This window comes from Gallinula chloropus (genome assembly GCF_964237585.1).
Source record: "Gallinula chloropus genome assembly, chromosome: 4".
Classification (NCBI taxonomy): Eukaryota; Metazoa; Chordata; class Aves; order Gruiformes; family Rallidae; genus Gallinula; species Gallinula chloropus.
The window spans coordinates 63,411,333-63,425,017 of record NC_140088.1 but is presented as its reverse complement, the minus strand read 5'-3'; the positions used below and the strand labels follow the sequence as shown (position 1 = coordinate 63,425,017).

At 50.3% G+C, this 13,685-nt stretch overlaps 1 protein-coding gene across 1 annotated transcript; it reads right to left on the bottom strand.

The window, feature by feature from the left end:
* Nucleotides 1-8,250: 8,250 nt before the first annotated feature.
* On the bottom strand, nt 8,251-10,589 carry HMGB2 (high mobility group box 2). Its single transcript, XM_084262671.1, has 5 exons — nt 10,508-10,589; nt 9,831-10,001; nt 9,516-9,661; nt 9,257-9,431; nt 8,251-8,794 (listed from the first exon to the last, which is right to left on the bottom strand). Exons 2-5 carry the CDS (start codon nt 9,978-9,980, stop codon nt 8,639-8,641), a joined length of 627 nt encoding a protein of 208 aa, XP_084118797.1. The 5' UTR covers nt 9,981-10,001; nt 10,508-10,589; the 3' UTR covers nt 8,251-8,638.
* Nucleotides 10,590-13,685: the final 3,096 nt, after the last annotated feature.

Genomic DNA, 13,685 nt, shown 5'->3' with positions numbered 1-13,685 from the left:
CAGGAGAAAAAGCATGCCAAACTCTGGAGGTGTTTCTAGGTGTACTGCTCTTTGAATGGCACCGAGCAATGCCCTGAAGTCCTACCTGTCCTGAAGATGCCAAGGAACTTCCGAAGGCAGAGCTAATCGACCTGGCAGTGGAAGGGAAAGCTGTCTGTCCTGCCATCTGAGAGTGAAGGTAAGACGGTGTGGCATGTTACTGAGGAAAACAATTCTGTAACCACATAGCAAAGCAGGGTCTGCTACTACTGATATTAAAGCTACTGCAGGGATATAGTACTGTTGAACTGGGCGGTTCCCAGTTGGCGGTGGGAACCATTCCATCCTTCTGCCTTTGTTTTCTTTCCCCCTGTTACAGTATCCCATTACCTTCCCTGCGGTGGCTGTGAGAGGAATGGAGTTGGCGCTCCAGAAATACCAGGACCCTTTGTCTCTGATGGACAAAGTTTAAAAAATATTTTGACTTATGGTAAGAACTGGGTTTAGTGTAAGAACTTCAAAAGCATGTGCCAGATCAGACCAAAAGTCCAGCTAGCACAGTAGCCTGTCTCCCTTGGTGGCCAGTAGGATCAATGTGGTCAAGGCACATAGGGCAGAGTGAAAGGATGGGGCAAGAATACTGTCGTGGCTTTACCCCGGCTACGAGCTGAGATCCGCGCAGCTGCCTGCTCTTTAAAGGAAAAGAGCAGGGGAAGAGGGGCGGGAGAGGTAGGTGAGGCAAGGGAAGGGAAAAGAAAGGGGCAAATAACAACCCCAAAACCAAGAAACCAAAAGCCCGTGGGTTGGGATAAGGACAGTTTACTAAAATAGCAGAAAGGTAAAATATACCAATGCTAACAGGACTTTAGAGCAAAAATATATGAAGCTGTTGATACACAATGCAGTTTCTCACCGAACCCACAGCTCAGGCCGTGCCACCCAGAGCCGTCCCAGAACCCGACCATCCCCCAAGAACCGCGTGTCCCGGAGCCGCCCCTGCTCTTTTTCCCATCAGCCCCCCGTTAAACTGAGCATGATGTAATTGGCATGGAATACTCTCTTTGGCCAGTTTGGGGTCACCTGTCCTGGCTTCGCCCCTCCTTTCTCATGAAGAGAGAAATATGAAGAAATGAGAAAGTCCTTGACTGTCTGGCAGCAACTAAAAACATCAGGGTGTTATCAGCACTGCTTTCATTTTAACTCTCAAACACAACATTCCATCCGCTGCTACAAAAGAAGTTAACTCCATCCTGACCGAAACCAGGACAAATACTTGTCTAATTTTGCTGGTGCCAGTAATAGACAAGTCATGTGCTTTCTGAGCAAAAAGTGTCAAGGATCCTGAAGAGACGCTGGCTCTGCAGTTCCCTCCTCTGCTGAGACAAATTGGAGATACAGCAAATTATGAAAGCTTGATAAAGGCCTTAATTCCAGAAGTAGGTAACAAGTAGATCAGTGCTGGGTTCAGCCAGCCAGGAGCTGGCTTCAAGGTGGCAGCCCTGACAATAATGTTTTTCAGCAGGCCCTTTAGAAGGACGTGGTCTTTTCCACACAAACATCATCCCCTCAGCTCTGCTGAAGAACTGTTTTACGGGTACAAACTTCACCGTTAGATGTGTGGGCTGTACAACTTACAGGTGGAGCACCAGATCTGCTGGTGGTCGATTCCACATTCAGTCCTTCAACATCAAGAGTCTCCCCAGCACTGAGGCTTGGAAGAAGGGGGGGTATAGTCGATACCAGGATAGTCAGAGCATCATACAGGTGCACTCACTAATTGGTGCTGTGATGACTCCTTAACCGCCCTGAAGAGAAATCTGTGTAGGCAGTCAACTTTTTGACTGGGTGAGGCTGAGTCTTGTGTACATCCTACAGTTAGCAGAGTTCAGCATCCCTCAAGGGCTGCGTGCACCGGAGAATGTGACAGCAAGCTCGACATCTGGGCTCCGTTATGGGATTCTTGACACTGGATTCAAAAGGGATCAAGGAAAAGCAGCCGGGGCTGTGATGCGGCTCATGCAAGAGGCCCAGCAGTTTTGGAAGTGCAGGGGGTGCTGGCAAAACACTTGTGTGTTTCAAGATGTGGAAAGAATTGCAAGTCAAAATGAGAAAGCAAACAGAAGAATAAATTGCATGCTAAGGATGGTACAGTGAAACAGGATCAGAGAGAGCCACCACCACTGTAAAGAGTCTATCCCTGAGCAGTACAAGCGGTGGCGTACAGTGTACATACAAGATGCCCATGTCTCACAGCTACGAAACAGTTCAATGGATCATTAGCTAATCGAAGATAAAAGTCTGGTTCTGTTTTTTCTGATTTTTCTCTCCACACCCATTAGCAATTTCTTTTTTATTACGTTGGGTTCTAGAGCCTTTATACTGCAGTCAGTGCCCTGGGTTGCAGGTCTTGTAATCAAGGTTTTACTTTTGAAAACACACCCAAAAAAAAAAACCTCAAAAAACCTAAAAGAGGCCTATTCACAGCTCTTGGGACAATTATTTTTTCTTGGGGAAAAATAAGACCAACTTTGTGAATAGGCTTTAAGCTGATCTAAGACAAAGGAAAGTTTATGTTTCTTTAGGAAGATAGTAAGGACATGCTAAATATTTGGTTTGCTCTTCACTCTTTTATCTAATAATCAAGAGATCATCGGGTCCAACCCCCCTGCCAGAGCTGCTCCCTAGCTCATATTGCATAGATAAGGCATCCAGACGGGTCTTGAATATCTCCAGAGATGGAGACTCCACCACCTCCCTGGGCAGCCCATTCCAGTGCTCTGTCACCCTCACTGTGTAAACGTTCTTCCGCATGTTGGTGCGGAACTTTCTGTGCTCCAACTTGCAGTCATTGTCCCTTGTCCTGTCTCCACAGACCACTGAAAAGGGGCTGGCCATTTCCCCCTGCATCCCATACTTAAGATATTTATAAACATTAATAAGGTCCCCCCTTAGTCGTCTTTTCTCAAGGCTGAACAGCCCCAGTTCATTCAGCCTTTCCTCTTAGGGGAGATGCTCCAGGCCTAACGTGCTGTTTGCTTACCTAGCAACCATCTATCACACCTTTGCAGTTACCTATTACAGCTCTGGCATCTCCTCCAGACTCATGTAATGGAGTTTTTTGTCCACCCTCGTCACCCATGACATCAGCGTTAGGCCTGCTTTTACTTTCCCCTTGGCATATGTTGGGGGTCACACACTAACACATAAGACACTTCGTATTAATGCTGTATTTCACCTCCTGGTTTTATCCCTGGAGGAGGGTGAGGGGAGACCTTATCACTGCCTACAATTAGCTGAAAGGAGGTTGTAGAGAGGTGGGTGTTGGTCTCCTCACCCAAGCAACAGGTGATAGGACAAGGAGGAATGGACTCAAGCTGTGTCAGTGCAGGTTCGGAGTAGACATCAGGAAAAAGTTCTTCACCAAAAGGGTTGTTGGGCATTGGAACAGGCTTCCCAGGGAGGTGGGTGAGTCACCAACCCTGGCTGTATTTAAATGATGGGCAGACAAGGTGCTTAGGGATATGGTTTAATAGAGGACGGGTATGGTTGGACTCTCACACTCAAAGGTTTTTTCCAACCTAGTGATTCTGTGATTGTTCTGCTAGCTCAGGCCGCAGGCTGCATTTGCAGGCCTTCACCATTGGCTGTCCTCTTCCTTGCAGCACCATTTACTGATGTTACATGTGAAACAAGCACTAGCCATTAATCCCATCTCCAGAAATAAGCCATGGGTTTCAACAGATGATGTTCCTCCACTGAGGAAACGGGTGACTAATCAAAATTTTGTTCCTGTGCTGTTAATCAGATATTTATTCACACAAGGCCTTCAAAGAGGACTTACTTCCTTTACAAGAAGTAGGCCAGACCAAGTAGACCAGAACCACCTGAACTCCTTTATCTTTGTGATCCCTGATACATACAGGTCTGTGGAGCCAGATTTCTTGTGGTATTACAAGTCCTGTCATTTGTCCGGCAGCTCTGAGCTGCGTTACGGCTACTACCAACCTTGCCATACAGGCATTACTGGTCAGAAGTTCCCTCTATCTCCATAGGATGCTTTCTAAAAACCAGCATCATATTTGTGACCTTCCGTTCCTCTAGCAGTAAGGAAGGTTTGAGTGAAAAAAATGTGAGGTACAGTTCATAGTTCAGCCATTTCATCCCTGGGTTTCCTTAGAACTCTTGGATGAATACCATCTGTCTCGTCATCTTGTTTCAAATCCTTTTACACTTGGATTTGAGACAGATGCTCTGCCATGCCTCTCCCATTAAAAAGTTCTGTCATGAAAACTTCCTGAAGCTCCTCGACAAGGTTAAAAAAAAGAGACACACGCTTTCTTTTCCTGAAATCTTCGCTAGGCACTGCTGCTACATCTTGAGCATCCATTGTTCTGAGGACAGCTTGGCCAGCCTCCTGGTTCTGGTGTGTTTGAAAGTTGTTGTTAATCCCTGTTTCCTCAAGTTGCTCTAATGCTCTGTTACGCGTTGCTGTGTCTGGCGTTTGGGGTGCAGGTCTTTCTCCTGGTTTACTGGTTTAGAAATCACTTCAACTTTTTAAAGACTGCTTTCCTATGCTTGTTATTCTCTCTTTATCCACCTCAGTCTTAATTTCAGTGGTCTTTTGGTCTGCTTTGCCAGGTGGTATGCCTTTACACTGGATGTCTAGTGCAACGTGAGCAGTCTCCCTGATGCCTGCAACCATTTTGGGCATCCCTTTTAGTTTTGATTTGAGACAGACCTCCCAGTTTCACCTCCAGTGAAAAGTTTCCAGTGAGTCATTTCATAAGATTGTCCATATTGAACATGGATGTGAAAAACTAATTTAGCTTTTCTTCCGAGGCCTTATCTTTTTCTTAACATTCCCATCCGACTTTGATCGCTCACGAGACCTTTCCAGCGCCAGCTCTTTCACTGCTCACAGATGGGCATTATCTGAACCCCCTGACCTGACATACCATACTTCTTAAAGCTTAATTTGAAAGTAGTAATTTCCACATGCTCTTTTCCCTGGGCCTTTAATCTGCACTCAACATCCTTCGCATTGAAAGGACAGAATAGCATTTTTTTTTTAAAAAATCACTCGTTACCTTTAGTCATGACATCATTCTCAGCTGATGGATCAGCCTGATGCAGGGTTTGGCCGCAGCTTGTTGTGTGCAGCTCGTGCTGCCACAGCGTGCGTGCAGAATGAGCTGTGTGATGACGTGGGGCCAGCTAGTGGAGCGGCACAATGGACTGGTTTTTGCCACAAAGATCTCTCCAGCAGTCAGGATCTATTTGTAAACGAGGTCATAAGCAAAAGTAACTGTTGTGGTTTAGCCCTGGCTGGAGGCCAGATGCCCACCGAAGTCAGTCTATTACTCCCCTTCTTAGTTAGACAGGGAAGAAAATATATATTAAGAGGCTCAGGAGTTAAAATAAGGACAGGGAAAGATCACTCTGTCATCAACGATGTGGGCGAAACAGACTCAACACAAAGTGAAGAAGAGAGAAACTACTCTACTTTGTAACACTACACTACACTACAAAGAACAGTGAAGAAACCAGAGTTAAGAGCACGACCAGATCTTAAAACAAACATAACCAGATCTTAAAACACTTTCCCCCCACCATTCCCTTCTTAGCAGACTTTAGTCAGGATTATGCTGCCTTCTTCCCCCCTGTTCGCAGTACAGCGGGAGGCAGGGACTGGGGAAAATGGGGTTCTCAGTAGCACCTTCCCCCCACCCCTCCATTCTAAGCAGACTTCCCTTTAGCCATGATCTTGCTCCCTGCTTCCCCCTGCTCGCAGTACAGGGACTGGGAAAAAATGGGGTTCTCTGTTACTTTTTCATGAGCTGTTTTCTTTTTCCAGATCTTAAGACGTCTCTAACCTCCCTCCCTGCTCCCTTCTTAGCAGACTTCACTCTAGTCATGATCTCACTCCCTTCTTCCCCCTGCTCACAGCACAGGGGGACAGGGACTGGGAGATGGGGGCTTCGGTCAGTCCCTTGCAAGTTGGTTTCCCTCTCGGCTGGGGTGGGGTGCATTCATTCCATACCCTCCCACTGCTTCACCGTGGGGTCTCAACCACAGGAGATAGTCCTCCAAAAACTTCTCCAACTTGAATCCTTTCCCCAGGGCTTTATCTAGTCACCAACTGCCTTGGCGTGGGTCACTGCTATGGCGGGCAGTCATAAATCACAATGTCTCTCAGTCCCAGTCCTCTGTGGGGTCACCAGCCTCCCCCAGGCAAACCTGTTCTGGTGCAAATCTCTCTCTCACTCATCTCTGTGTCTCTGTTTCTCTCCATGGCTGCAAGAGCTGGCAACAGCCTGTTCCAACGTAGGGTCACAGCATCTCCTCTATGTCTCCACCTGCTCCATCCAGTGTGGAGCCCCTCCACAGGCTGCAGGTGGGGTCTCAGCCTTTTCCATGGGTTTCTCCACAGGCTGCAGGGGCATCTTTCTCTCCAGCACCTGGGTCGCCTCCTCCCCCGCCCTTCTCCGGCCTTGGTCTCTGCACAGCTCGTTACATCTTCTCACTCCCTTCTGCGGTTGCAAAACGCAGCTCCTTCCAGACTGTTTTCTCCTGTATGTGATTCTCAGAGGCGCTCGCTATCTCTCAGGCCGCGACTTTGGCCTTGAATTACTCGTTGTTTGTAGTTTAGGCTGGCAGAAAACTCTAACTGCTGCTTAAAGAAACCATCTCAGCAGCACAGCCTCGCAAAACTGCAAGAGTAACCCATGGGTGGCTTTTCACAGAGCATCCTTGGGATGTGGGACAAGAGCAGTGACACTAGGCATTTGTATGCTGCTTTGTGCAGAAGCTGTGCTGAAGCTGCATTAGCCAGTTAAAGCTAAATGAAGTAGACCCACAAAGCCATTTCACCTCGCTGAGGAAAACATTCAGAGGTCCTTTACTCCAAATTACCTCCAGACACACTCCTACTCTGCCATACTATTTAGAATTCTGTAACCTGTGCTGCTTTCTAGGACACTCGAAGGGTTATGTTCCGTTTCAATTTAAAAGCACTTGGGCAGAAGGAAAACTATTTGAAACGATCAAGCCAGTCGATTTACTCTGACGCCCCTGCTCCACTGTGAAAGATCATTTAAATCTCATCAGAAAGGCTTCTTGAGGCACTGCAGTTCTGTCTGGGAGGCAGCAACGTTTGAATGGCCTGTACAGTTACCGTACCACCAGACTTTTCAGGAATACACAAAGTGTTTTTGTCAGGACTCTCGTGTGGGGAAGTGCTGCCTTATCTCTAACCCACCACACTGATGTTTACTGCGCTTACAGTGCTGAAATTGGTTTTTTTTTCCCTTAGACATGTACAACAACTGTACAAGAATTTATTTCAGAATCTGATGGAGAAGAGGGAGAGAATTTAAAACACGAGGTTGGAAGCTTGTCCTTTGTAGAACATGATTTTAGGCATTGCGTGCTTTTCAGGGCTGGGCTTCCAAAGGCCTGTGAAAGTTACTGCCAAGCATTTCTCTCAACAAATTAAACTTAAGCTGTCAGTTTAGCTGTGGGATTTTCGACTTCCCCTTTGCAAATATTAAGGTATCTTAACTCCTAAATACACTGAATTTAAAAGCACCCTGAGAAACCAAGAACTCATGTGACTGGTGATGCGGTTACGACAACCAGGAACACATCACATCGGGAGCACATGTTCTTTATAAATGCCTCCTCTCTCCTGCAGGAATCTACTGGCATGCATGGAGATAACATTCCAACATTTTTCATGCTGTTGTGCAAGCTGTGTATTTTACGAGAAGCCACTAATACTGGGGCCGGGGGGAAGAGGAAAGGAGCAGGGAACATCTGGGAAGACTATACCTTTAACCACATCTGTCTCCTACCCAGTGTTCCTGTCCTGGTATGGACAGCAGAAAAGGCCAGTGACCCTCAACTCTGGGAAAGAAAAGTCCTAGGATTCACTCATTATCTGTTAATGCACCAAGGCAAATCTTTAAGACTTCTGCTTCAGTAGTTTGGGGAGGAAATGCAGGAATATCACCGACTTTGGTACTTGTGCTTTTTTTCACACAGAAAGTGACAGAAGGAAATCCCTGCAAGAATAAAAAGCCCTGACTGTCGCTCAGGGCAGGGGATGGAGGAGAGGGAATTGCAGCTGAAGAGAAAACAAAAGGTGTCAAATCTAGTATTAAGTTCAGGACTTGCCCATTTTGCAACAGCGACAGCCCAAGAACGATGCAATGCCTGACAGAGGGAGTACCCAGCCTCTCAGAAATATCAAGAACGCAACAACAATCATGTACAACATTTTATTACAAAACTGTTAAAAAAGTAATACAATGCAATATACTACAAAATATAAGATCAGCTATTAAGCTACCTCCTTTGTTTTACTCAGCTATAAAGAAACACCTGGCTATCAGTCACTGAATTTCAACAAAACCATTAAATATGCAGAAACATTCCACAACTTTTTTTTTTAACCTTTTTTGTGTTTTTTAAACCGAACCGTAGCAGTCCTGGGCTACGACTCACGTTGAAAATAGAGGTCTCCCTACAAAGGACCGCATTACCTATACACAAGTCTGTACAGATTTTTATACTGAAGCTAACAACGAGCTGCACTCGAGTTCACATTCTTAGCAAAATATTGGATTTTGAGCATAAATCTTTACAGCAGGACATTCATTTATTCCTCATCCTCATCTTCTTCCTCCTCTTCCTCGTCATCCTCCTCCTCTTCCTCCTCCTCCTCTGGTTCCGCTTTCTTCTTGGATCCCGCAGGCCTACCGGGGCCCTTTTTTCCTGCGTCACTCTTGCTCTTGGCACGATATGCTGCAATATCCTGCAAGAAAAACGCTCTTTAGTCGCTGGCAACTAAACTCTGAAGACCAATTTGTACTGCTTCAGTAATGTAATGCCACGACACCGTGCAGATCAAACACAGCCTGCGCAGAAAAGCAAAGTTTCTGCTTTGGGACCTTTGTCCTTCCATCAGTGTGTGGCCCAGACTGTCCTTAACAAATTTATGAGCATGATGCTTTGGAGTATTTGGACTCTGTATTTTACCAAGCAGGTAACCTGTTTTCTGCAAGTAAAGCATCTCATTGGTAACAACTCTAGGCACATTAAAACCACATCCAGGTTCACTCTAAGTGTTCCAGCTACCTTCCACACCCTCCCAGGCGTTCTGAAGCCTGACAAAGCTTGACAGAAACCTTTAGAATGATGAGACATTTATGCTGTTTAGGTGCAAGACCGGTAGCACGCATGGCCTCAACCATTATTTAAATCACTTTCACTGTACCTTTTCATATTTCTCCTTTAGTTTTGCAGCCTTCTGTTCATATGGCTGTTTATCTTTGGCCGACTGTTCAGACCACATTTCACCTAATTTCTTCGCTGTATCTCCAATGGACAAGCCAGGATGATCATTTTTGATTTTTGGACGGTGTTCAGAACAGAAAAGGAAGAAAGCGGATCTAAAACGAGAGACGGTGATTAGAATTAAGCATCAGGCTACTAGAAATAGTATTTGGGGAGGTGTTAGTCACATAAATACTCACGGTGGTCTCTTAGGAGCGTTGGGGTCCTTTTTCTTTCCCTTCTTCTCGCCTTTGGGGGGAACATAGTTTTTCATCTCTCTGTCATAGCGAGCTTTGTCTCCTTTAGCCATTTCCTCAAACTTCCCTTTCTCCTTGCTAGACATTGTCTGCGGACGCACAGAGGGGAAAGGAGAAGAGCCTGGATCAGATAAAGCACCCGGTGACCCACTAACGCCTAAGCAGCAGCTGCTGCCGGGGAGCTTTTCCCAGCAGCCCGCCGCAGGGGCGGGGGCCGGCCCGGCGGGGCTCCGCACGGCTTGGCCCGGCCCCGCTCACCTTCCACCGCTCCGAGCACTTCCGCGAGAACTCGGCGAAGTTGACGGACGAGTCCGGGTGCTTCTTCTTGTGCTCCTCGCGGCAGGTCTGCACGAAGTAGGCATACGAGGACATCTTGCCCCGCGGCTTGTTGGGGTCGCCTTTGCCCATGGCGAGGTCGGAGGCGGGTCCCTGCGGGGGGGGGGGGAGGGGGGGGCAGTGAAGGGAAAGGGATGGAGGCGGCGTGAGGGCGGGGCCGCGGCGCCAGCCAGAGCCACTGCCGGGCGGGGCCGCGCCTCAGGCCGCTCCCGCCTCTCGCCCGCCAGCGCCTTCCCGCCCGGGCACGCCCCCCGCGGCCGCCGGCCCCTCTCCCGCCGTAGCCCCTCTCCCGCCCAGCAGCAGTCCCGCCGCAGGCCGCCTCCACCCGCCCCCCCCCACCCACCCCCAACGACGGCCGCCCCGCGCAGCGCCACCGCCCGCGCCCCAGCCCTTTTCCCGCGGGGACGCCCTGCCCGCCCGGCCCCACCCGCCCGGCGGGAATTGACCCCCTCGGCCCTGGGCGCACCGCCCGCCCGCTCCGGGAAGCCCGCGCTCTCTCCGCGCCCGGGGCCGGCGGAGGCGCCCCGCTCCTTCCCGCTCTCCCTCCCCCTCGGCGCCCTCCCGCGGGCTCTGCCGGCGGGGGGTGCACGGGGCCTTGCCTGGCTGGGTGGGGCGGGGCGGGCGGCGGCGCGGGGCTCTGCTCCCTCCGCTGCGGCGGCTGAATGGTTTCCCGGCGGCGCACTTACAGCCTCTTGTTTTCCGCAGCCCTACCCGCCACAGCAACTTGACCCGCGGCGCCCGGGAACCCGCCCCCCGCCGCAGCGGATTGGCTGCCGTGACGGTTCAAACCGGTTGAGGCCCCGCCCTTTAGGGCCGGGACCGCCGGGGATTCGCTCGCTGCCGTTCCGACGTCACTGTCCGAGCAGCATCTCGGCTAGGTCGAGCGCGAGGGGGTCGTTAGCCCTCATACTCGCTGGAACCGGTTGGGGTGAGGATAGTGGAGGGGGCGGAGCTAAGCGCACTGGGCGGCGATTGGGGGAGAGGGACGGTTTAAAAAACCGCGGGGAGCCCCGCCACTGGCTATTGGGGGCTTCGCGCGCTTCCATTGGGCGGAGCGGGATGCGGTAGCGTGGTTTAAAAAATACAAAGGGAGCGCGGAGGCGGCAGGGCCGGCAGAGTGGGCCCGGCACGAGCTTTGCTGGCGGCCCGGTGGCTGGAGGGTGCGGGGCCTTCCCGCGCTGGGGGAGCCGGTGTCCTCGGCGCCACCTTCCTCCTGTCGGGAATCGCGGCCGTTCCTCCCCCTCGGGCGGGGGCAGCGGACTACGGCCGCCAGCTGTATAAACTGGGCTTTAACCTCGGGTGCGTGGCCCGAGCGGGACTCGCTCCCGGCACCACGGCCCTGCCCTCGCCCCGACCCGTCGCGGGGTGACGGCTGGGGCGGCGCCCGGCTGCGGCTCCCTCCCCGCAGGGCCCGGGCTGTGCGGCGGTACGTCGCGGGAGGAGGGCTCGGGGTGCTGGGCCTGGCTTGCCGCGACCTTGGGGCAGGGAGATGCCCGGGTGGGGAGAGCCCGCTGCCCCCTGAGGCGGGCGGGGCTTGAGGGAAGAGCAGGAGCTGGTCGCGGGGGTTGGGTTTTCCCTCCCGGCGCCGAGCCAGAAAGCAGGGGCGCGGGGAAGGGAAGGCGGCGCCTCGCTCCATGCGCTGGGCGAGAGCCGCAGCGGTGGGAGTCCAGGGACGGAGCTCGGGGGAAGGCGCGGCTAACGCCGGCGGCTGGAGGCGTTGGGCCTCTCGGTTCGGGGATGAGGCCGGAGTCTGTGCGCGCAGTCTCTTCTGTCGTGCCTCGGCCGCGGGGTGCGCGGTGCGGGTTCGCTGGGGCTGGCGTTCTTCTGCGCGGCGGTTCTCGCCCGGCCCTGTGGCTAGCCTGGGTTAGGAGCGCGCTGCCAGCTCACCTCGGCTGCGCGGCTTCCAGCTCGCAGCGCTGGCGAGAAGCGTGCTGCAACCTCGCCTACCGAAGGTGGATTATTTAGTCACGTTAAACTAGCTCAGGGGTTAAAAAAAACAATAATAAATAATAACCTTTGAGAGGCAGGAGGAAGATTCCCTGGGCTATCTGAGGGCACTGGCCGGCCGCAGGTATGAGAGCTGTCAGCCTCTTGCTCTCTGGACTCCCCGCACTCCGGGTTTGCTCGGTGTGAGCAGCAGCGTTGAGCCAGAAGCACCGGTCGGGTCCGACCCTTCGAGGTCTTTTTTTCTCTCCTTTTCTTTCCCCCCTCCCCCAATACATGCGGGGCAGTTCGCTAGTACGGCAGTAAATGCCTCCTTTATCCCTGTTTCATTTCAAGGTTTATGCGTTTGCCCGAACTCCAGCCCCTACAAGATGTAATGAGAAAAAGTCAAACTCTTCTTTAAGGAGTAGCGGGGGGTAGGGGGGGGCGTTAATCGACAGAGCGAAGCAGAGATGTGTATTTCCTTTGCGAATGTCAAAGCCTGTCAGAAGCCAGTTACGGGGACTGTTACATCAGCTCACTTCTGCGGCTGTTCCTTTTGAGAGTGCTTAACCTACAAACAAAGCTTACGCTTATCTTCTAAAATAAACATTTACACGGGGGCTCTCCCGTGTTCCAGTGTTGGCTCTTGGTTACTGTCAGCTATTCTACTACTCTGCAGCAAAGTAACGTTCTCAGTTCAGCAGCACTGACTTCTGCGAGGGCTTAGCTGCTCTGTAAGGGGTTGTTTCAATCTGCTATGTGGCTTTAAAAATGCCTTTACTTCACCTCAAGCTCTCCATATCCCACCACTCGAACAAATTCAGAGATACCTTCCGTGTTGTTTACAGCCATGTGAAAATGTAGGCTAACTCCATCAAAATCAGGTTTACTTCTGAATCCTGGACGATGCCCTGGAAAGAAGAATGAAGGGGTCTGCTAGTTTTTGGGAAGCTGTTTTCTCAATGTCAGTGCTACTAAGGTAGCAAGCCGTGACCTCTGGGAGTTTGTCACTGCGAAGTTATCAGGATGGCTACAGGCACCAAAAATCATTAATTTTAACAGTTGAGAGAAGAAATTTTCTCATTTTACTCTTCCAAATCCACTCTGTCAGTTCTTGAACAACAAGAAGAAAAAAGCTTTACGTGATCATCTTATTGGCAGAATTTTACTCTTCCTTTTAACATTAATACAGGGAGTTCATGGGGAAAATTACTTTGGAAGAGTCTTTGGCAATAATTGGGTATAATTGCAGTGAGGCTTCCTCTGCTGCATCTGTTTTCATATCTGCTTGAAGAATTGAAGAAATGATTGTGGAAAAGCAGGTAGGGTGAGAAAGTGTAATTACTGCTATGGGAAAAAGAGACCTGCCTTTCAAAGGATTTAATCAAATGTTTTAAAAAAGAAATTAGGCTCTTTGTTCTTTTAGAGGTACTCTTTTTTCTGGATTCTCTTCTCTGAAAAAGAAAGCTTTTGTACGATGAAATATATGCGTAGAGGCTTATGTCATGCGATGTCATGCAATGCAGGGCAGCGTAAGAAACCAAACAGTTGTACCCTCTAACATCTGTCTGTCCTGCAACAAGGAAGGCAGTATTGAAAATTTTCCATGCTTGAACACGATACTGGAAGCTTCCCACAGCAGCACTGATGCTGAAAGCTCCGTGCAAGAGTGCCGATGTTAGAAACTCATCAGTCCCAAAGCCGTGCCTTCCTCCCAGCACCCTTGCGTCCGGAGAAGCCCTTCTCTGTGCGCCTGGTTCCATGGTAAGCTGTCACTGTTTTTTTCATCACACCACACTCTTCCTTTTCAGACAAAACCACAACTTCTGTCTTGAGAGTCGGTCACTGTTA